The sequence below is a fragment of the Garra rufa genome, chromosome 1 (assembly GCF_049309525.1).
Source record: "Garra rufa chromosome 1, GarRuf1.0, whole genome shotgun sequence".
Lineage (NCBI taxonomy): Eukaryota > Metazoa > Chordata > Actinopteri > Cypriniformes > Cyprinidae > Garra > Garra rufa.
In genome coordinates, this window is record NC_133361.1 from 8,930,659 (window position 1) to 8,954,737 (window position 24,079).

General features: G+C 41.7%; 3 protein-coding genes across 3 annotated transcripts in view; 2 read left to right on the forward strand and 1 right to left on the reverse strand.

The window, feature by feature from the left end:
- LOC141328719 (uncharacterized) overlaps positions 1-24,079 on the reverse strand; it is a 107,255-nt gene that overhangs the window by 37,327 nt on the left and 45,849 nt on the right. The window lies entirely within an intron of this gene.
- On the forward strand, positions 10,255-14,180 carry LOC141341802 (uncharacterized). The gene is made up of 5 exons (XM_073846432.1): positions 10,255-10,315; positions 12,292-12,333; positions 12,445-12,615; positions 12,714-13,031; positions 14,110-14,180. The coding sequence occupies exons 1-5, from the start codon at positions 10,255-10,257 to the stop codon at positions 14,178-14,180; spliced, it is 663 nt and encodes a 220-aa protein (XP_073702533.1).
- On the forward strand, positions 16,788-23,636 carry LOC141341818 (uncharacterized). Its single transcript, XM_073846433.1, has 6 exons — positions 16,788-16,878; positions 19,047-19,361; positions 20,753-21,070; positions 23,260-23,313; positions 23,421-23,501; positions 23,605-23,636. Exons 1-6 carry the CDS (start codon positions 16,788-16,790, stop codon positions 23,634-23,636), a joined length of 891 nt encoding a protein of 296 aa, XP_073702534.1.

Genomic DNA, 24,079 nt, shown 5'->3' on the forward strand with positions numbered 1-24,079 from the left:
AGAGACTGAGTCTGGGTCTGACTGCTCTCTGAACATCTATAACATCACAAAAGAAGATTATGGATTTTACACCTGCCAACAATATGTGAATGACAAACTACAAGGAACTGATGCACGTGTTTATCTGCATGTTCTTCATGGTAATTTTATGATTATGTGGTCAAATTCTTCATTTTTAAACTCCATGATGATTGAAAAGTCTGGTTTATGTGTTGTTTTGTGTTTCAGTCTCTCTATCCTCATCCTTACAGAGTGAGATCAGTCCAGGCAGCTCTGTGACTCTCTCCTGTCAGTTGGATTCATATTCATATTCACTTGCTGGAGACTCTTGTAATGAATGGATCTATTCTGAGGGAATTGAGCTGCTCTGGGTGAATCAGGCTGGTGTTAAACTGAAGAGATCAGACTCCAGATATCAGATATTATTCTCATCAGGACACTGTATCAGCACTCTGACTACAACACTCCTGAATGAAGATGACAACAGAGAGTGGAGATGTGAAGTTACTCACAGAGATCAAGTCAAGACATCACTCACTACTGTCAAGATTTCAAGTGAGGAACTAACTTTCCTACTGAACCTCATTGTTCAGAATTTACATTCATGTCTTTCCAGTGCTCTGGCTGTTTTTCCCTCTTTTGTCTTTCATTTTTCCACTCTTGGTATGTAGCTGAACTTCATGATGATAAAAAAACAACCTTTGATGTTCAACTTTCTTCTCATGGTTTCATTACTCTTTCTTTCTCGGGGCACACGAGTATCTTATAACTGTCCAAACTGAGCTGTAACAGCTCTTACTTACAGCTTTTAGTTGTTTTGCTGGTGGTTTGGAGACCTAGACAACCATTTATTGCTAGAAACAGTCTTGATGGAAACACCTGTCTTCACAACAATGCCACTGACTGATGATTTGTTTTTATGTTGCATTATGTTTGATCTGAACTAACAGACATGATCACAGATCCAGCTGAAAATGACGTCAGTAGGACTGCTGGATCATTATTCAGAGGTACCACGCATCTTTACTTTTCACCATTTATTACTTTTGATTTAATTTACAGTTTCACAGATTGAGTTTCCTTTGATTGATCATCTGTCCACACACATTTCCTGCAGTGATTGTGATTATTGCTGAGTTTGCAGCGTTTACTGCTCCTACTGTGATTCTTCTTCAGATCATCTGTGCAAGAAGAGCTGGTCAGTTTTTGAGATGATTCACATTGATCTGTGACAATCTGCAATCATGAGATTTTAGTATATGCTTTAAAATGAATTTGAATTATTTTTTATTATTTTGCAGGGAGAAAAAACTCACAGCAACTGAGGAAATAGTGATGAATACAATATTAAATACTCTATACAAATAACAAGCCAGGTTACAGCAAGATTTACCTTCATCTCGATATTAGGGATTTTTGCATGCAGCTTTCAAGGATTTTTTTCTTTAAATACTGTACTGAATGCTTTAAATATAATATTAAATAGAGAGACAGCAGTACCTTTAAGGATGGTGAATGATTATTACCACAAATAATACAATTAATAGACAGTCATTTTCTAACTTTGGTTGATCTAATCATTACATTTAACTTTGTACAGAAATGTTATAATTGTCTGTTAATTATTTTATAAGAAATTTACTAATTTATTTTGGTTTAATTTGCTTACTTCAATCATTTCAGTGCAGAGACGAATTCTCATTTATGAAAATATATAAATTGTTGTCTTCTCCACCTACTTCAACTATGCTTTAACATGTTTTTATGTCAAGCATTTTTTTTTTTAAATCTTCAAATATGTGCCGATCTGAAAGTAGCATACATATGATGTTGGGTTAATACCAGAAAAATAAAACAGTCATATCTCTTGGCATAATTTGCTATTTTCACTTTGCATTTATTCCATATAGTCACATAAACAATTTTGGATCTGAAAGAAAACAGAAATGGCAGCATACGAAACTATAAAAGTCTCAGCATGTGCACTAATCAAGATTATACATGAAATTTGCAATTGAGTATTGTGACAATTATGCCTCTTAACAAATCTCTTGTAATGCCCACATGAAAAAATACTATAGTAAATTTACCATAGAAAATGTAGTAAAATTTCTATAGTAAATACTATAGTCTTTCTGAACTATACTACAAGAATTGTAGTGTTTTTGAACCATTCTATATTTAAAAAAAAATAAAAACTAGTGTTTTTGAACCATACTATAGTAAAGGTAATATAGGAAAGTGGGGGGAAATACTATAGTAATTTATTGTGAATTCCTCTTGTGAATACTACAGTGTTTTTGAACTATACTATAGTAAAGGTAGATAGTACAGTAAATTGTGGAAAAAATGCTATAGTAATTTATTATTAAAAATATACTATAGTGTTTTGAACCATACTATAATAAAAGGTACTAGTAAACTGTGGAGAATATTTACTGTAGTAATGTATAGTACATTTCCGTAGTAAATACTAGAGTGTTTTGAATCTGTTATGAAGCAGACGGGACAACAAGGTAAGTAATACAATGGTATGGTTTATTGTTAAGCAGCAGTGCCGGTGATGAGAGAAGACCCGGTGATGGTGAGTATAGCTTGCGTGAAGTTGATGAAGCCGGAATGACAGGGGCAGTGTTTGACTCTGATCTCCTTTGCAGGATTAGTGCAGTGGGGAATGGATGACGGGGTCCGTATTCCAAACGGTTCCTGAGACTGAGAGGATGAAGGCTTACGGCACACACCACTGTGGACAGACGCTGGGAATACTTGGAAGACTGGAACTTGGAAGACTGTAACGAAACAGAGTTCAGGTAAGTACGATCAGGTAACAATATAGATAGCGAAACTCTTTGAGAGAGAGACACTACAGTCCGCTTTCGTGAGAACGAGCCCGGACAATGAGTGGTGTGTGGCGTGCTGATTTATACGTGGTGTGATGATGGCGTGCAGGTGATGGTGATCAGAACTCAGGTGACGGTGATCTGGGCGTGACAGAGGGTGTGGAACCTGACCAATCCGTGACAGAATCATACTATAGTAAAGGGACTACAGTAAATTGAATTGGAAATTTGCTGTGGTAATTCCACTATAGTAATATAGACAAATTACTTTAGTCATTACAGTAGTAAATTTTCCAACACTCAGGTACAGGATACTACAACATGACAGTCAGGTCAGGGCAAAACATATACTAATACAACACATGCAAATTCCTTAAAATTAACAACCCAAAACAACATCCTATGAAGTCATTTGTTGTTTATTTTAATTCTTGACTGCATTGTTTAACTTTTGCCCAACATTGCCATCAAGCAGAAATGTGTGTCTGACTCGGAAGCCCCTGAAAAACACACACACAAACACACACACACACACACACACACACACACACACACACACACACACACACACACACATGTTGGGTTTACATGTTTTATGGGGACATTCCATAGGCGTAATGGTTTTCATACTGTACAAACCGTACTTTCTATCGCCCTACACCTACCCTACACCTAAACCTAGCCCTCACAGGAGATTGTGCACACTTTTACTTCATCAAAAAAACTCATTGTGCATGATTTATAAGCCTGTTTCCTCATGGGGACCTGAGAAATGTCCCCACAAGGTCAAAATCTACTGGTATTCCTATCCTTGTGGGGACATTTGGTCCCCACAACGTGATGAATACCAGGTACACACACACACACACACACACACACACACGCACACGCACGCACACACACACACACACACACACACACACACACACACACACACACACAGATATGTTGGGTTTACATGTTTTATGGGGACATTCCATAGGCGTAATGGTTTTTATACTGTACAAACCGTAGTTTCTATCGCCCTACACCTAAACCTAGCCCTCACAGGAGATTGTGCATATTTTTACTTCCTCAAAAAAAACTCATTGTGCATGATTTATAAGCCTGTTTCCTCATGGGGACCTGAGAAATGTCCCCACAAGGTCAAAATCTACTGGTATTACTATCCTTGTGGGGACATTTGGTCCCCACAACGTGATGAATACCAGGCACACACACACACACACACACACACACACACACACACACACAAATGCACTTTTATGTGTCGTAATTACAGTTAATGTGGACTCTTACTTGTTATTTCCTAAGTGTTTCTTGGGATGGACAGCTTAACTGGAATGCGTTTTGATGACTGGACCCCAGTCACTGAATGTGTTCAGGCCCAGTGTCTGTTGATGCAGACAAACATCAGGGGTTGACTTGGCTGGAGTAGGGCCTAGAACAGGCAGTCCTGACGGCAGAATACTCTGGTCTCTGCACAATGCCTCATAAATGAAAGAAAGGCAAAGATTACTATCAAATATACAATCCAGTCCAGTTTGGACTTGGCTGACTTAACACATACACAAATAGATGTGTGTACTGGATCTTGTTCTGCATGGTGTACGTTGTTATTGAAAGAGACTTCACACAAGGATGTAGTTAAACTTGATTTACTTTCTGGCTTCTTTGTTCTGGAAGTTCATTAATGTTATCACCGACAATCATTTGACTCTCAGACGTCGTGGTAAAAACAGTTCTACTTTCTATCGATATTTCCCCCCTTTCCCCAGTGATGATGATAATGGTGATAATGCTACAATAATTAATTATTTAGTCAAATGCATAAACTAGAAAATAAAGTTTTAAGTGAAAATGTTTGTAATATAGTTCTATAGAATAGCAGAATGGTCTCTTTATAGAGATGTAAAGTCCCTCTGTTGAGTAAATTCTACTGTGCAGTTATGTATGGTTATTTGCAGTTTAAAATTTACACTTAAAATTCATAATTCAGAAAACTCATACTTATACTGTTATTACTGTTATAACTTTTTTGCACTTTTAACTTTCTGTGTTTACGTTATAGAAATTAACTCAAATTTCAGAAGAATCGAATCGAAAATTCAGGGAAATCAATTTAGAATTAATAGTTTATGTTTCTTGACCGGTCGTCCACCGAATCGGTCAAATCAATATACCTTATCAATTCTGAAGTCTATTCACGCTCATGGTCAGGAGCGTAAATAAACTGAAATATTACTTTGGGAAACTAAAGCCAGGTAGCTATCCTATGATCCATCAATTTTCCTAATTTGATTTAAGAAAACTCAAGTCACAAGTGCGAGACAATTGGTTCTTTTGGAGGGTTGCAGAAAGGGGGGGTGGGGGGTGGGGCACCCAAATGGCTAGCACCGGCCCTGATTGATAAGTCATAATGATTGCTAACGTCCCGTAGCAGATTTTGTAAATTTTGTTCTCAATTTGTGCGGTTCCTCGTTCCAAGTCATGGTGGGGGATGGTAATCCTCCTCCCATCTGGAAACATGCAGTCACCCCATCTCACTCACAGCCAGTGCCCTCCGCATATCACTCCAGCGACCTCACTCCCTCCTTGCCTCCCACGTGTCCACAAGTCCTCCTAAGCCCCACGATGGTCCTCAGCCCAGTACCTCAGGCTTACTCTCCGTGTTCAAGCCCGCCAGCCGCCACGCCAGAGTCAGCACATAAGTTGGCCGCCACGCCAGCGTCTGCTCACAAGATGGCTGCCTCGTCAAAGTCTGCTCACAAGATTTTTTTTGGGGGGTTGGGGGAGGCTACTATACCCTTGACCTGTCTGCTCCGCCATGGCCTCCTGATGTGTCTGCTCCGCCATGGCCTCCCGAGCTCACTGACCCGCCATGGCCTCCCGAACTGTCTGTTCTGCCATGGCCTTCTGAACTGTCCGCTCCGCCATGGCCTCCCGAGCTCACTGACCAGCCATGGCCTCCTGAACTGTCTGCTCCGCCATGGCCTTCTGAACTGTCTGCTCTGCCATGGCCTTCTGAACTGTCTGCTCCGCCATGGCCTCCTGAACTGTCTGCTCTGCCATGGCCTTCTGAACTGTCCGCTCCGCCATGGCCTCCCGAGCTCACTGACCAGCCATGGCCTCCTGAACTGTCTGCTCCGCCATGGCCTTCTGAACTGTCCGCTCTGCCATGGCCTCCTGAACTGTCTGCTCCGCCATGGCCTCCTGAACTGTCTGCTCCGCCATGGCCTCCTGAACTGTCTGCTCCGCCATGGCCTTCTGAACTGTCTGCTCCGCCATGGCCTCCTGAACTGTCTGCTCCGCCATGGCCTTCTGAACTGTCTGCTCCGCCATGGCCTCCTGAACTGTCTGCTCCGCCATGGCCTTCTGAACTGTCTGCTCCGCCATGGCCTCCTGAACTGTCTGCTCCGCCATGGCCTTCTGAACTGTCTGCTCCGCCATGGCCTCCTGAACTGTCTGCTCTGCCATGGCCTTCTGAACTGTCCGCTCCGCCATGGCCTCCCGAGCTCACTGACCAGCCATGGCCTCCTGAACTGTCTGCTCCGCCATGGCCTTCTGAACTGTCCGCTCTGCCATGGCCTCCTGAACTGTCTGCTCCGCCATGGCCTCCTGAACTGTCTGCTCCGCCATGGCCTCCTGAACTGTCTGCTCCGCCATGGCCTTCTGAACTGTCTGCTCCGCCATGGCCTCCTGAACTGTCTGCTCCGCCATGGCCTTCTGAACTGTCTGCTCCGCCATGGCCTCCTGAACTGTCTGCTCTGCCATGGCCTTCTGAACTGTCCGCTCCGCCATGGCCTCCCGAGCTCACTGACCAGCCATGGCCTCCTGAACTGTCTGCTCCGCCATGGCCTTCTGAACTGTCCGCTCTGCCATGGCCTCCTGAACTGTCTGCTCCGCCATGGCCTCCTGAACTGTCTGCTCCGCCATGGCCTCCTGAACTGTCTGCTCCGCCATGGCCTTCTGAACTGTCTGCTCCGCCATGGCCTCCTGAACTGTCTGCTCTGCCATGGCCTTCTGAACTGTCCGCTCCGCCATGGCCTCCCGAGCTCACTGACCAGCCATGGCCTCCTGAACTGTCTGCTCCGCCATGGCCTTCTGAACTGTCCGCTCTGCCATGGCCTCCTGAACTGTCTGCTCCGCCATGGCCTCCTGAACTGTCTGCTCCGCCATGGCCTCCTGAACTGTCTGCTCCGCCATGGCCTTCTGAACTGTCTGCTCCGCCATGGCCTCCTGAACTGTCTGCTCCGCCATGGCCTTCTGAACTGTCTGCTCCGCCATGGCCTCCTGAACTGTCTGCTCCGCCATGGCCTTCTGAACTGTCTGCTCCGCCATGGTCTTCTGAACTGTCTGCTCCGCCATGGCCTCCTGAACTGTCCGCTCCGCCATGGCCTTCTGAACTGTCCGCTCCGCCATGGCCTCCTGAACTGTCCGCTCCGCCATGGCCTTCTGAACTGTCTGCTCCGCCATGGCCTCCTGAACTGTCCGCTCCGCCATGGCCTTCTGAACTGTCCGCTCCGCCATGGCCTCCTGACCTGTCTGCTCCGCCATGGCCTTCTGAACTGTCCGCTCTGCCATGGCCTCCTGACCTGTCTGCTCCGCCATGGCCTTCTGAACTGTCTGCTCCGCCATGGCCTCCTGAACTGTCTGCTCCGCCATGGCCTCCTGAACTGTCTGCTCCGCCATGGCCTCCTGAACTGTCTGCTCCGCCATGGCCTTCTGAACTGTCTGCTCCGCCATGGCCTTCTGAACTGTCTGCTCCGCCATGGCCTCCTGAACTGTCTGCTCCGCCATGGCCTTCTGAACTGTCTGCTCCGCCATGGCCTTCTGAACTGTCTGCTCCGCCATGGCCTCCTGAACTGTCTGCTCCGCCATGGCCTTCTGAACTGTCTGCTCCGCCATGGCCTTCTGAACTGTCTGCTCCGCCATGGCCTCCTGAACTGTCTGCTCCGCCATGGCCTTCTGAACTGTCTGCTCCGCCATGGCCTTCTGAACTGTCTGCTCTGCCATGGCCTCCTGACCTGTCTGCTCCGCCATGGCCTTCTGAACTGTCTGCTCCGCCATGGCCTCCTGAACTGTCTGCTCCGCCATGGCCTCCTGAACTGTCTGCTCCGCCATGGCCTCCTGAACTGTCTGCTCCGCCATGGCCTTCTGAACTGTCTGCTCCGCCATGGCCTTCTGAACTGTCTGCTCCGCCATGGCCTTCTGAACTGTCTGCTCCGCCATGGCCTCCTGAACTGTCTGCTCCGCCATGGCCTCCTGAACCCGGACGCGCCTTTTTGGAGAGGGGCGTTACTGTCAGTGTTTTCTAGTGTTTTCCCCCCTCACATGGACTTCAGTTGGTTTCTCCCTTTGTCTCCCCCTGTAGTTCTGTTTATTTGTTTTTTTCTCATTAACTTTGATTTGTTTCACCTGTCTTGTTAATTTGCCACACCCCCTGCCACTCTTATTTAAGTTGTTTGTTTTCTCAGTTTGATTGTCCATCGATGAAGTTACTTTGTGTTTTCCGTCAGTTCCTGGATTTATGTTTGTTTTTCTCAAAAAAGTGTTTTTTTGTTTATACTCCGGTTTCCCTGCTTTTCCCTGGATTCCCACCACTTCATAATCAAAGACATCAGGGTGTTGGGAGGGGGACTCACCATCTCTCCCGCTGTCAAGGCCAGTAAAGCAGGGTGGTGGCATGGTCCATGGGCTGGTCTCCATTTTTGGCGGCTCCCTTTAAGGCTGGCAGGCTGCGTAATGATGGCTAGGAGGCGGTCAAACCCAGGTCAGTCCCTACTGATCAACACTGGAGCTGGTAGATCCTTCATGAGTCCTACTTCCACGGGCCAGGCATCGGGACTCCTGAAATGGTTACCTGACAAGCGGGTACTTGGCGTGTTTCCAAATTATTGGGAGGAAGGTCTTAGAATCTCCTCTTTGGGGTAGCAGGTGAGACTGGACCAGGCTGACTGTGCTACCTGAATCGAGGAGAGCTTGGAAATGTTTTCCGTTGATCTTTATTTTTGACTCTGGGGCTCCGGCTGGCACATCGCTGTGGACAATGCAGCCTGTTGCCATCCCTTGTAGATAGGCTTCCACATTGTCATGAGGCTTTAGTTTTGGGAGGATATTCACAGGGCTTGCACACGGGGTCCAGCAGCGGGGCACATTGAGCAGTGGCGGCTTGGAGAGCCACAAGTCCTTGCTCTGTCTCACCCTGGCGGGTGGCGAGGTGCTCAACTATCTGTTGCTGGCAAATGCTGATCTCGGTGAGCCGCTGAAAGATCTGGCCCATGGCGGGGAAGGAGCGCTCGCCGAAAAAAAAAAAAAAAACTGAGAGGAAAAAAAAACGGTCAGTTTGAATTGATCACTTGCCGGTGATTCTTCACACCCTTGACAAGGAAAGCTCAAATCAATACCCATGGAGGGTGGCTTTATTAATGATTTTATTAATGGGTGCTCAGGTGAATGGTGTGCTCTGTCTTTGGAGAAGCCGTGAGTTCATGAGAGGTGCTGTGAAGGTGGCTGATCGGTCCTCAGCTGCTGTCTTCGTGCAATTAAATGAAGTTGAAACTCACTTCTGTTATCATGCACATGGCTTAAAAGCACGCCGCTGGGAGCTGGGACCGATCAGGCTGTGATGAGGACGTGCAGGTGTTGCCTGTTGGTTTCCACGGGGGGCACTGATGATCCTTCGGGATTCTCGTCACACTATATATATATATATATATATATAAAACAAAGGCAAAAATACACATAGGGCAAGCAACACAAACTAAAGTGGATTCAATAATTAAAGAGGATGGCAACAAAATGATGAGCACAAAACAGCAACAACATGGTGGGCACTAAGTGTGATATTACATGTTTCGTGTAGTGTTTTTTAGAGCTGTGATCTCAGCGTTGAGGTTTGGGAACATTTTACTGCTGAGTGTGAGAACTCAGTTACTCTGACCACAACAGAGCATAGATCATATCTGAACTTAGATTAGACTGGTGGCATTAAATCTGGACACTTGTGCTAGTCTTTATGATATGTCTGTATGTATGTATGTATGTATGTATAGTACATGGGTTTGAATTCAGTTTGTTAAAAGGGCTGGACTTATAGAAAATGGAGGAAGTGCTGTCAGAAAGATTAAGAATTTTCTCATGTCGGACAGAGTTTGATTTAATGCGTTGAATATGTTTATGAATATGTTTTTGAATATGTTTAATATGTTGATCATTCTATAATCATTATTTACTATTTACACTATTTACTCATTGCCTTCATACTCTCACTCATTACTTTATGCTTAGATATTTATTCACTTTTCTTTTACTCAGCCAATCAGATCAGAGAAAGAACAAACAGGAAGAGCTGCTAGTATTTAAAGAATGAGGTGCGACCATATATTGAAGAGAAGACTGACAGAAAGAGAAAATGGCTGATAAGTATAATTTGTGTCTGCTGGGACTGATCCTTCTTTCTTCACTTCTCTCAGGTAAAGAAATGTGTATGCCATCTCCAAGATATCATAAAAAATCTGTCTCCCGGTTTCACAGACCAGGCTTAAATCTAATCCCAGACTAAACTGTAAATCTGAGCTGTTTAACTGAAAGAAACTTGCAGTAACTGATCTTAAAATATGTCAGTGCATTTGTTTTGCCTCTAGATGCACATCAGTAATGTTTTTTTTTTTTTTTTTTTTTTCTGGGGAAGTTAATAAAAATTACTTAAATGTCCTAATTGAACTATTTCCTAATCCTAGTTTAACCTAAACCCTGTCTGTGAAACCAGGCCTGTATGTTTTAAACATACATTAAAATAATAATAATAATAATAATAATAATAATAATAATAAATCAATTCACTATATTATTTTGGCATTGAGTTTCGTAAAGAGTTTTAAAAAGCTGCTTATCTCGCTAAAGGTCATGTCACTGTGTTTGGTTAATACTGTTTTATTCATGAATGCTCTGATACTGTATTTGTTACAGTGTGTCACAAAGATCTGCTGCAATGTACCGTTAAATTCAGAAGTGTTTAAAAATCCATTTAATCGCTATATAAGACATTGAAAATTTGCAAAATAGTTCATTCTACATATTTTATTTTTCCTAAAACAAAAAATAAGGGCCCGTGTTCACAAACGCCTTAGTTAATGCCTTAAGCCTTAGTTAACCTAAGATGAAGCACCTTTTATAAAAATGCCTTGGAAGAAAACATTACAGAACAATGGCACTAGCTGCGTTTCCATAACCCCTTAAATTGTGAAAAATTAAATTGTAATCCAAAGCAAACACAGATAATCCAACAACAAGTGTAAACCGTCAGTAATGTAGCTGTAACAAAACAAGACTTCACAAGGAATGAGAGTCCAGAAGCAGTTTATGAAGTCTAGTAAATGGGTGAAACCTGTGAACGCAATCAGTGAGGTGGAGCATGGGAAATGTAGTCCAGGGCGTAGTGCAATACATTTACATTTATTTACATTTATTCATTTAGCAGACGCTTTTATCCAAAGCGACTTACAATTGGGAATACAACAAATGATTCATACTAAGGAGGCAGATCGACATAGGAAGTGCTCAAAAATACCATATGTCAGGTGTTGTTAGATGAGTACGGGCTAGAAAGGGAAGATCAGGAAAGAGAGGAGAAGAATTTTTTTTTTTTTTTTTTTTTTTTTTTATTGAGTCAGATAGTATCGAAAAAGATGGGTTTTCAGCAGTCGCTTGAAGACAGTAATGGAGTCAGCGTTTCGGATGGGGGTGGGAAGATCATTCCACCAGGCAGGGACACTGAAGGAGAATGTTTTGGAAAGTGATTTCGTGCCTCTCTGTGGTGGTACAATGAGACGTCTTTCACTAGAGGATCTCAGACTTCTGGAGGGAGTGTAGATGCGTAGTAGTGAATGGAGGTAGGCCGGTGATGAGCCGGTGGCTGTCCTATAGGCCAGCATCAGTGTCTTGAATTTGATGCGGGCTGTAACCGGTAGCCAGTGCAGGGATATGAAGAGAGGTGTGACATGGGCCTTCTTGGGCTCATTGAAGACGAGCCATGCTGCTGCATTCTGAATCATTTGTAGAGGCCTGATTGTACATGCTGGAAGACCAGCTAAAAGAGCATTGCAGTAGTCCAGCCTGGAAATGACCAGGACCTGTACGAGGAGTTGTGCAGCATGCTCTGTTAGGAAGGGCCTGATCTTTCTGATGTTGTGCAATGCAAACCTGCAAGATCGAGCAGTTTTAGCTATGTGGTCTTTAAAAGTCAATTGGTCGTCAAAGATTACACCAAGATTTCTGGCTGAAGTCGATGGGGTAATTGTTGATGAACCTAACTGGATGGAGAAGTCATGTTGCAATAGTCTGTGTAGTGTCAATAGAGTGACAAGGCGACCTCTGGTAGTGAGTGACTGAAGACCATAGACCCAATATGTTATTTATTTGTTTGTTCGTTTTTGTTCTTGTGTTTCAGGTATCAGTGGTGTGAATGCTATGCATGTGTTCATTATTTCTGGTGAAAATTCTGCCCATCTGCCCTGTAATACTACTCTTCCTGACTGCAAATCAACTACATGGAACTATATCAGATCCAGAGATTTATCAGCACTTGAACTGATTGCTGGAGGAATAAAGAAGAAACACGTCGAGAGACATAAAAGACTGAGTCTAAGATCTGACTGCTCTCTAAACATCAACAACATCACAGAAGAAGATTTTGGACTTTACACCTGTCGACAATATGTGAATGGACAAAAACAAGGACACGATGCACGTGTTTATCTGCACGTTCTTCATGGTAATTTTATGATTATGTGGTCAAGTTAAAAAGGTCAAACTCTCCTTTCAATTTCCCATGATGAAAATCTGTGATTTCTGTGTTGTTTTGTCTTTCAGTCTATTCATCATCATCCTCACAGACTGAGATCAGTCCAGGTAGCTCTGTGACTCTCTCCTGTCAGTTGCATTCATATGCTCGATTCTCCTGTGATCACTGGATCCGTTCTGAGGGAATTGAGCTGTTCTGGGTGAATCAGGCTGGTGTTAAACTGAAGAGATCAGACTCCAGATATCAGATATTATTCTCATCAGGACACTGTATCAGCACTCTGACTACAACACTCCTGAATGAAGATGGCAACAGAGAGTGGAGATGCAATGTTGCTCACAGAGATCAAGTCAAGACCTCAGTCACATATACTGTCAAAATTTCAGGTGAGAAAACAATCTCATCATCAGTTTTAGACCCTTATAATATTAGAAACACTTAGGACTGCTACTGTCACTGAAGAAGAACAAACCAAGGAACAAAAGCTTCTATCAGTCTGACAGATGAGAAACTCAAATCACTGCTACAAACTTATAAACTGCAATCAAGGTTAACAGTACAAAAACTGCTGCTGGAACTAATGAAGCAATTAATACTTGACAGATTATTATTATTATTATTTTTTTTTTACTTTTTATGAAATATGATGATGAAAGTTAAAATATGATTGTTATAGCATGAAGTATGATTCATCTGAACTAACATTCATTCTTTACAGCTCAAGCTAATTCAGTGACAGCAAAAACGTCTACTCAATGTAGGGTAAAAAAAAAATGTTTCTCCCTCATGTGCCCATATTTGGTCTTTCCTGTTCCTGTCATTGTCATGTGTGCTAATTGTTATTCACCCACACCTGTCTTTGTATCAATAACCTCTATATAAGTTGAATTTAGTTGAGTTTTGTTGGTCTGATCTTGAGGTTACATTGGTGTGTGTTTCCCTGCCCGTCTTTTGTGAATACCTGTTGTGGATATCATTAAAAGGACTTGTCATTGTATTTCTGCCTCCCCTTCAGCTTGGGGAGGCAGCCCAATCCTAAACCAATCCAGCTTAAAGGGATAGTTCACCCAAAAATGAAAATTTGATGTTTATCTGCTTACCCCCAGGGCATCCGAGATCTAGGTGACTTTGTTTCTTCAGTAGAACATAAAGATTTTAACTCAAACCGTTGCAGTCTGTCAGTCATATAATGACGGTCAATGGAATCCACAGCTTCGAGAGTATCATCATGTAACCTGTCTATATAAGTTAGATTTAGTTGAGAGGGAGAACCAGACCATCAGTAAATAAAAATGTCTGGTCTAGGCAAAGGGCTCAAGAAGACCACTACTTAAAAAACCTAAAAAAAAGGAAGCAGTCTCTGAGCAGAAGCACAGCTATCCTCAAATAGCAGATTCCTAGAGAGAGCTATTCCAGAGCATAGTAAGCTTATGCTGGAGCATAACCATCCGTGTTCACTTAAAGCCCTGAAGAAGGGTGAAAAGTCTACTCAGCCCAAACCTAATAAGTGGGATATAGAGAGACCACCCACTTAAAAACAGGGAAAATAGGACAGTTCACCCAAAAATGAAAATTTTATGTTTATCTGCTTATCCAGTCGCCGTGATTTTGCCAAGTAAGACATGCTGGATCAGCATCTTTTGTTGATCCTGGATCAACATTAGTGTCCAAAAATATAGATTTAAACCTAAGCTTAACCATAATGTATTCCTTAAATCAGAGGGAAATGATAGCTGATTAACAAGGGCGTAGAAGCATCTAACTCTGATTGTAAGCCTAAAACTGATATTTCCTGGAAAGTTATCCCTCAATTATGATTGGTCGATTGGAATGTTGTTCCAGGATCAACTAGGATGCCAGATATTAGGGTTAATGCATCCACAAAACAACTGGCCATTTCACCCTTTTTAATCTCTGAATGTCTTCGCAAAGCTAAGCTAAGTTCCTTATTTCAATTTCATTCCCTGATGGTGTGTTGCAATATGTCATTGTCTAACATAGGCCATTGTTTAAGATGCTCAGTAACATGTTTGTTGGCTAGGCATGCAGTTGCTTTAGAGTTAATTATTGTATTTTGACTCTCTGGTAACATTACCCAGTTACACTTACCACAGTGAGGCTTGTTTTTCAGGCTGATATGAAACAGGCTTGCTGTTTCAGGTTTATCTAGCATTGGAAATGTTGTTTCATTAAACCTAGCGCACTATTAATTCCTACCCACTGTGCCTGACGCGGCGGCGTCCGCTATCTCCGTGCCTGACGCGGCGACGTCCGCTATCTCCGTGCCTGACGCGGCGGCGTCCGCTATCACCGTGCCTGGCGCGGCGACGTCCGCTATCTCCGTGTCTGACGCGGCGGCGTCCGCTATCACCGTGCCTGGCGCGGCGACGTCCGCTATCTCCGTGCCTGACGCGGCGGCGTCCACTATCTCCGTGTCTGACGCGGCGGCGTCCGCTATCTCCGTGCCTGACGCGGCGGCGGCCGCTATCTCTGTGTCTGACGCGGCGGCGTCCGCTATCACCGTGCCTGGCGCGGCGACGTCCGCTATCTCCGTGTCTGACGCGGCGGCGTCCGCTATCACCGTGCCTGGCGCGGCGACGTCCGCTATCTCCGTGTCTGACGCGGCGGCGTCCGCTATCACCGTGCCTGACGCGGCGGCGTCCGCTATCACCGTGCCTGACGCGCCGACGTCCGCTATCACCGTGCCTGACGCGGCAACGTCCGCTATCTCTGTGTCTGACGCGGCGGCGTCCGCTATCTCCACCCTCCAGACTTGTGGAACGTCTGGGAGCCGTTCCGTGGGGAGGGGGTAGTGTCATGATCTGGGCTGTGGGGCCCCCCTCAGCCACCTGGGGTCGCTGTTTTCCCTTCCTTGCACTGCACTTCCCTGATTGTACACCTGTCTCGTCACACACACCCCAGCTGATCCTCATCATCACAGACTTTATAATCCCCACTCTTCCCCCACTCTGTGAGTCTGCATTGTTTCTTATTTCATGTATCCTGTCCTCGATGTTTATGTTACTGCCTTGCTCTAGTCGTGTTTGTGCCGTGTTGGCCTTTTGTTGGTTTGTTCGTTTGTTTATTTGTGTTAATTTAATTAAAGTATATCCTCACCTGCATCTGGACCCAGACCTCATCAATCTCTAACGTGACAATACCCTCATTCACTATTCCCTAAATTAGTGAATGAAAACGAGTGAGTGAATTCGGACACTAAGTGCACCGGAAGGACTGCCGCTTTTGCATAGTATTGCTTGCTGTTTAACAATCATTTAAAATGGACAGTTTCAGTAGTAAGATTAAAGGATTTATCTTGAACTATGTCAAGGAATTTACGAATAAAACCCTGGTTAAAAAAATTAATAATCACTTTACAACGAATTGGTACCTGTGCTTTACGCTGTATTACGCCATGGACCAGCGCATTGTAAAATGAACAGATGGATGATTCAGCTGCTGGCACCATTGTCTGGCGAGACGTGGGAATTCAGTCGGTGCGCGACTCTCACAGTGCATTATGGGTTATCTCTAGCTGTTGAGCGTACATCGTTTGTACACTCCTTTTTGCGGTGCATTGTGGGATTGAATGAGTGCACTCGAGAACGTCCACAATGGTTTCGAACACCACTTAAAATGGTTGTCCCCTCAAATAGTGCACTGTTTGAGGGTATAGGAGGCGATTTCGGATACAGCCCATGCCTTTTTGCACATCCCTTCCTTCATGTGTTCAGTACTTTTTTCCTTGTGTCATTCCATTTTATTACACATAACTTAATGTACTTAGCAAAGCAAATGCAAAGTCCAAGGTCTTTTGAACAAAACCTTTCTTTTACATAACTTGTTGTCTCCTTTTAATCAAGCATGGTGACTCAAGGTGGTAAAGTTTTGCACTAAGTGTGACATTACATGTTTCCTGTATGTTTGTTAGAGCTGTGATCTCAGTCTTGAAGTTTGGGAACATGTTACTGCTGAGTGTGAGAACGCAGTTAGTTTGACCACAATATAGCATAGATCATCTCTAAACCCAGATTAGACTGGTGGGAATTAATCTGTACACTTGTGCTTTTCTTTTTTTAATGAGACTGTCTGAACAAAAGAAGAGGAGGAGCTGACAGTATACAATGTGATGTGAGTATACAATGAAGAAAAATACTGACAGAGACAAAAAAGTGGCTGACAAGTGTCATTTGTGTCTGCTGGGACTGATCATTCTCTCTTCACTTCTCACAGGTAAATACGTTTACATTTTCTCATTTAGCAGATACTTTTATCCAAAGCAATTTACAATTGAGGACATCAATACAAGCAATCAGACCAAGAAGAAAACAACAGTATACAAGTGCTGTGACAAGTCTCAGTTCGTCTAGCACAGTACAAGGCAAGGCAAGACAAGGCAAGTTTATTTATATAGCACATGTCATACACAATGGTAATTCAAAGTGCTAAAATAATCATACAAAAATAATCACAACAGTAAAACAAACTATTTAAAAACATTTACATTTAAATTGATTAAAACAGTTAAGAATAAAAACGATTATACATAAAATACAATGCAATCTGTTCGGACGCAGCACAGTGCTCATTCAGTAAATGCACAACTGAACAGACAAGTTTTGAGTCTGCTTTTAAATGTGGCTAATGTTTTAGCACATCTGATCTCTTCTAGAAGCTGATTCCAACCGCGGGCAGCATAATAGCTAAAAGCACATTCTCTTTGTTTTGTGTGATCCCTTGGTATTTCTACCTGACGCAATCCTAATGATCTCTGTTGTGGTCTGTTAGGTTTATATTCAGTGAGCATATCTGCAATGTATTAAGGTCATAGGCCAGTGGTTTCCAACCATGATCCTGGAGGCCCCCCAACACTGCATGTTTTCCATGTCACCTTAATCAAACACATCTGATTCAGATCATCAGCTCATTAGTAAACACTCAAAGACATGAAATTAGTGTGTCAGACAAAGGAGAGATGCAAAATGTGCAGTGTTGGGGGGCCTCCAGGAACGTGGTTGGGAACCACTGTCCTAGGCCATTGAGTGATTTAATTCTAAACATAACTGGAAGCCAGTGTAAGGACCTGAAGACTGGTGTGAAATTTAGGTGAATCTGTCTGACCTCTGCATAACTTGAGGATGTACTATTTGTATTTCTGATATTATTGATCTTCTCAGAAAAGACGTAAGCAAACTTATTGCATTTGCTGTCGGAAAGCATTTAGCTGGGAATCTAGGGGGGTTTATTAGTCTCTCAAAGGTAGCAAAAGAGTGCTAGAGTTAAGTAGCTGTTTATAAGGTTTGAGAAGAATTTGTCTAGTATGAAGGTTGTCTAGACAGATGGTATAGTGAATTTCAAGTTTTGTCTTCCACCACATCCGCTAACCTTTTCTGCATTGTCTTTTCATACTCTACTGCTTTTGATTTTCTCCACAGTGATTTCTGTCTGCTAGTCTTCTTGCTGACTTTCACAGGTGCAAGTTCATAAATAACATTTTTTACTTTAGAGTTCAAGGAATCCAGGAGAAGATCAACAGAGCCTGCAGAAATGCTTAGTGTTAAAGATATAGCCTTCATAAATATCACACCAGTGTTATCTGTCATGATTTGAGCCTCAGTCCACACTTACAGCTCATTCACACACACACACACACACACACACACACACACACACACACACACACACACACACACACACACACACACACACACACACACACCTGCAGTTAATCACACAGACACCATATAAGCTACTGTCACACTTAGCTCTGGGCGAAGTCTTGTATTGCCCCGGCTGCATTTCTGAGTGTTTCTTCCCGTGTTTGTTTTCCCGTGTTTTTGATTCCTGGACTCCCTCCCGTGTTTGATTCTCGCTGCCTGCCCCGACCATTCTGCCTGTGTTTGACTACGATTTCTGCCTGCCCCTTTGTGTTTTGCCTGTACTAATAAAATGCTGCAAATGGATCCGCTCGTCTCAGACCGTCCTTGTGACGTTATCGTTAATGCATCTCTTTCTGACAGAGACGGATCTAGATTCAGTGGTAGCAGAGATCAATATATCAAAGAAAATACAGAAGTTATCAGATAGAGCTATGTCCTTAATAACAGTGGATGGAATGTTTAGACACTTACTGATGAGTAAATCAAGAGTGCATGGGTTCATGCACATGCCGAATCAAGTCAAAAGTGTTCAAAACAGTTATAATTTCTTTTGTATTATTGATTTCTGCATTCGATATAAAATACCCTGCAATATCATAACAGTCAAACTCTGAGGAAATCATTGATAACAGTTATGTAAACTCTTCATATGGCCTTCTGTCACAGGGTTTTGTTTATGAAACTTCATTTATTAATATACTGTTATAACATAATGATCATTCAAATGTTCTTGTGTTTTAGTTACCAGTGGAGTGAATGATACTCATGTGTTCACCAGTTCTGGTGAAAGTTCTGTCCATCTGCCCTGTAATAATGGTCTTCTTGACTGCAAATCAACTACATGGATCTATAACCGATTCATAGATTTATCAGCAGTTGAACTGATTGCTGGAGGGATGAAAAAGAAAGACACAGAGAGACTGAGTCTGTGGTCTGACTGCTCTCTGAACATCAAGAACATCACAAAAGAGGATTATGGACTTTACACCTGCCGACAATATGTGAATGACAAACTACAAGGAACTGATGCAGGTGTTTATCTGCATGTTCTTCACGGTAATTTTATAATTATGTGGTCAATTTAATTATATGGTCAAATTCTTCATTTTTAAACATCCATAGGGGGGAGTGGGATGATTTGTGCCAGGGGGGAAGTAGTTCCACCCCTTGTTTCTAGAAAACCATAAAAGAAATTGGTCATGTGACCACATACTTTTGAAGAGCCATCCAATTTACCTTTCCCCCAAAGAAGAGAGACACATGGCATGAGAGCTAAGCACATTTTAGCTCAAAAAACTGTTTTTTTTTTATAAAGTAAAATTTATATGATCAAAGTTTTTTGATTGTTGCGTCTGAACAATTATAGACAAGTTTGAAAATATTTCACAGATGTTTTAGTGCTTTAGTAGACTACACAGTGAGTCTATACAGTTAGCATATTGTTAGCTCTAAACTGCTGGATCATGCTAGTCTTTAAAAATTGTCGGGCTGGGGTGATTTGTGCCAGAGGGGCAGGGTTAAGTTGTGCCAGTCGGATGTTAAGTAGTAGACCATCTAGACCAGGGCTGACCAACCCTGTTCCTGGAAATCTACCTACCAACAAACTTTAGTTCCAGTCCTGCTCAAACACAGCCGTCTGTGATTATCACGTGCTACATATAAGAGATTAATTGGCTGGTTCAGGGGTGTTTGATTAGGGTTGGAGCTGAACTTTATAGGATGGTAGATCTCCAGGAACAGGGTTGGGCATCCCTGATCTAGACCTACATACCCACAGAGATAATCTTGTGAGGAGATGAGCGTGCCTCATCAGTGTTTGATTTACCTGCTGTTTGTCAGGTTTTCAAGTGGCCTAAGTCACAATGGGATGTTCAGAAATGTTCAGAAAAAAGTCACATTTTCCTTATATGTTACATAATTGACGGACAGTGTTTTGTTGACAGACAGTGTTCTAATGATTCACAAATATCATATATTATATATTTGAGTTTTCCGAAAAAGTAGAAAATATGACATGCCGATAGTTTAATAGGTTAACGATATCTAAATAATCCTTAAATTAGTAATTTTGTATTGGATTTGTCTTGATTTTATATAACATTACAGTTCATGACATTAAAATGTTCTTTTTTATTTTAAAAAATCACTGGCACAATTTACCCCGATGCATTCTCCCCAAAGGCACAACTTACCCCGCACCGGGGGCAAGTTGTGCCACGAGACCACTTTTTTTTTCTGAAAGCTATAATTCTGAAGCAGTTTATTTCAGATCCAAATTTATTGTTCCCATGGATGCACAACATCTTGAAATATATGCACATGCTTAAATTGGAGGGATTACTGTCATGGCTTCACTATAAAGTCACTTTGTGTAAAAACTGGCACAACTCATCCCACTCTCCCCTAATGATGGAAAAGTGTGATTTGTGTGTTATTTTGTGTTTCAGTCTCTCCATCCTCATCCTCACAGACTGAGATCAGTCCAGGCAGCTCTGTGACTCTCTCCTGTCAGTTGGATTCTTATGCTGGAGTCTCTTGTGAAGATTGGATCCATTCTGAGGGAATTGAGCTGTTCTGGGTGAATCAGGCTGGTGTTAATCTGACGATATCAGACTCCAGATATCAGATATTATTCTCATCAGGACACTGTATCATCACTGTGTCTACAACACTCCTGAATGTAGATGACAACAGAGAGTGGAGATGCAATGTTACTCACAGAAATCAACTCAAGACCTCAGACACATACACTGTCAAGATTTCAGGTGAGAAACTAATTTTCCTACGGAACCTCATTGTTCAGAATTTCTGCTTCCTTGACTTAATGACAGCAAGATATTTTGTCTACACAGTTCAGTAGCTACCAGTAATGTAGCTACAACAAACTTGTTATGATTTAACCCTCTGGTGCTCTTCGGTCACTTCTGACCGAAAAATTTTCTGTTTTGAATTTTAAAAAATCACTGCTTAATCGGAATGATATGAAACTCGGTGACTTTTATGCCATTTGGAATGTCAACACAAAAAAAAAATTGAGGGCATGATTCAAGCAGGCTAAGTGGTCGTAAAAAAAATTGTCACACTTGTGCTCTTCGGTCTAAAATGACCGACCATAGGAAATGAATGGGAAATCGACAAAAATACAAATATTCAGAGAATTTTTGTGTGTACAATCTACAAATCCTCCACAATGCTGAAAAAAAGTACACAGCAGTGAAGGGGTGACACTCTAAAACACACCCATTCACACACACACGCACACACACACACACACACACACACACACACACACACACACATTAATATACACACCTCTATTCGGTCACTTTTGACCAAAACATTTTCGGTTTAGAATTTTTCAAAAAATCACAGCTTCATCAGAACAGCACCAAATTCATTGACTTTTATGGCATTTGGAATGTGAACACACATAAAAAATTAGGGCACGATTAAAAAAAACTAATAATAAAATAAAAACTTGTGCTCTTCGGTCTAAAATGACCGACCATTGGAAATGAATGGGAAATTGACAAAAATACAAATATTCAGAGAATTTTTGTGTGTACAATCTACAAATCCTCCACAATGCTGAAAAAAGTACACAGCAGTGAAGGGGTGACACTCTAAAACACACCCATTCACAGACAGACACACACACACACACACACACACACACACACACACACACAAACACACTAATATACTCACCTCTATTCGGTCACTTTTGACCAAAACATTTTCGGTTTTGAATTTTTTTTAAAAAATCACAGCTTCATGAGAACGCTACCAAATTCAGTGACTTTTATGGACACACATAAAAAATGAGGGCACGATTCCAAAAAAAAAAAAAAAACTTGTGCTCTTTGGTCAAAAATGACCGACATCAGGAAATGAATGGGAAATCGACAAAAATGTACAGAATTTTTCTGTCTCTTTCTCACACATCCACACACACATGCACAAATGAACTGAAACACAGCAAATTGAGAAGATGTAAAATAAAATAAAAATATATGTATAAAAAAATTACATATCCAGAGTGCAAAAGACACACACTCTCTTGCATATACAAAAAATTAACACTTCAAATCATATTTATAACAAAAAACTATCCCAAACTGGATAAGAAATAGTCTTTGAGATTGTTTAAATGTATGTTCAACTATTCCACCTAATAAAAATGCTGAATCAATTGTCTAAAAACAACTAGGCAATTCACAAGCTGCTTTGTAGAGAACTATACAGGCATCAAGTTACACCTGCCATTACAGATGTTTTTCTCGTTTTTTACCAACAGATGGCGCTAATCTGCCTTCAAAAATTAGTGTTGAATGGCTGAGTCTCTATTTCAACCTGAAATACTGCATTCATTAAAAAAAAAATAAAAAAAAAATTAAAATTAAATTTTTTATTATTCTCAATGGCAAAAAATGGATATTAATTACAGCATAAATATTCATTATTACCACAAAACCCTCTCAAAATGCAAAAGAAAAAAGAAAAAATATTATTAAACAAAAATGAATTGGAATGGTTTTACTGAAAAAATTACAGGATGCGTTACAGGTGTCCGGTCACTTCTGACCGCGAAGAGCACACGTGTGACTGCTAAACGAAGAGCACCAGAGGGTTAATTGCATGATGATAAACAAACAGCAGTCAGGAAGCTGATTCATGTTTTTCCAGTCCTCTGGGAGTTTTTCCTCTTTTTTTGTTTCTTTTTCCACTCTTGGTATGTAGTTAAACATCATGATGATACAAAAAATAAATAATTGATCTTCAACTCCTCATTGTTTCATTCCTCTTTCTTTCTTGGGACACATAAGAACATCTTATATCTGTCCAACTGAGCCATAACAGCTACCCGAGTCTTACTTACAGCTGATGAAGTAATCATAAATAAACTAATGATAAAGTATGCAAATATGATGTTACTGTCTTACATTTTCTGCAGCTCCAGATTCAGCTGAAAATAAAGCCAATGGGACTGCTGGATCATTGGTCAGAGGTACCACGCATCTTTACTTTTCATCATTTCTTACTTTTGATGTAATTTACAGTTTCACAGATTGAGTGTTCCTTGATTGATCATCTGTCCACACATCTTTCCTGCAGTGATTGTGATTCTTGCCGAGTTTGCATCATTTACTGCTCCTACTGTGATTCTTCTTCAGATCATCTGTGCAAGAAGAGCTGGTCAGTTTTTGAGATGATTTACAATAATCTGGAACAATCTGCAATCATGAAATTTCAGTAAATGCTTTTAAATGAATCTGAATTGTTTTTAATTATTTTGCAGGGAGGAAAAACTCACAGCAACAGAGGAAATAGTGATGCTTATTAGAATAATTACTCTCTACTAATAACTAGCCAGGTTACAGCAAGATTTATCTTCATTTAAATGATATTAGGGATTTTTTGCATGCAGTTTTCAAGGACGTTTTCTTTAAATACTGTACTGAATGCTTTAAATTTAATAATATAGAGCCAGAAGTACCTTTAAGAATGGTGAATGATTATTACAGAAATAAAAAAAAATGAAAAGACAGTCATTTTTCATTACATTTAACTTTGTACAGAAAGCTTTTTAAATGTTATAATAGTGTTAATTATCATACATACTTGCATATGTACACTTTTATTTTGATTTAAGTTGTTCACTTCAATCATTTCAATGCAGAGACGAATTCTCATTTATAATCATTCTCAAATATAAAAATGATTTTCTTCTCCACCTACTTCAACTATGCTTCAACATCTTTTTATGTCAAGCA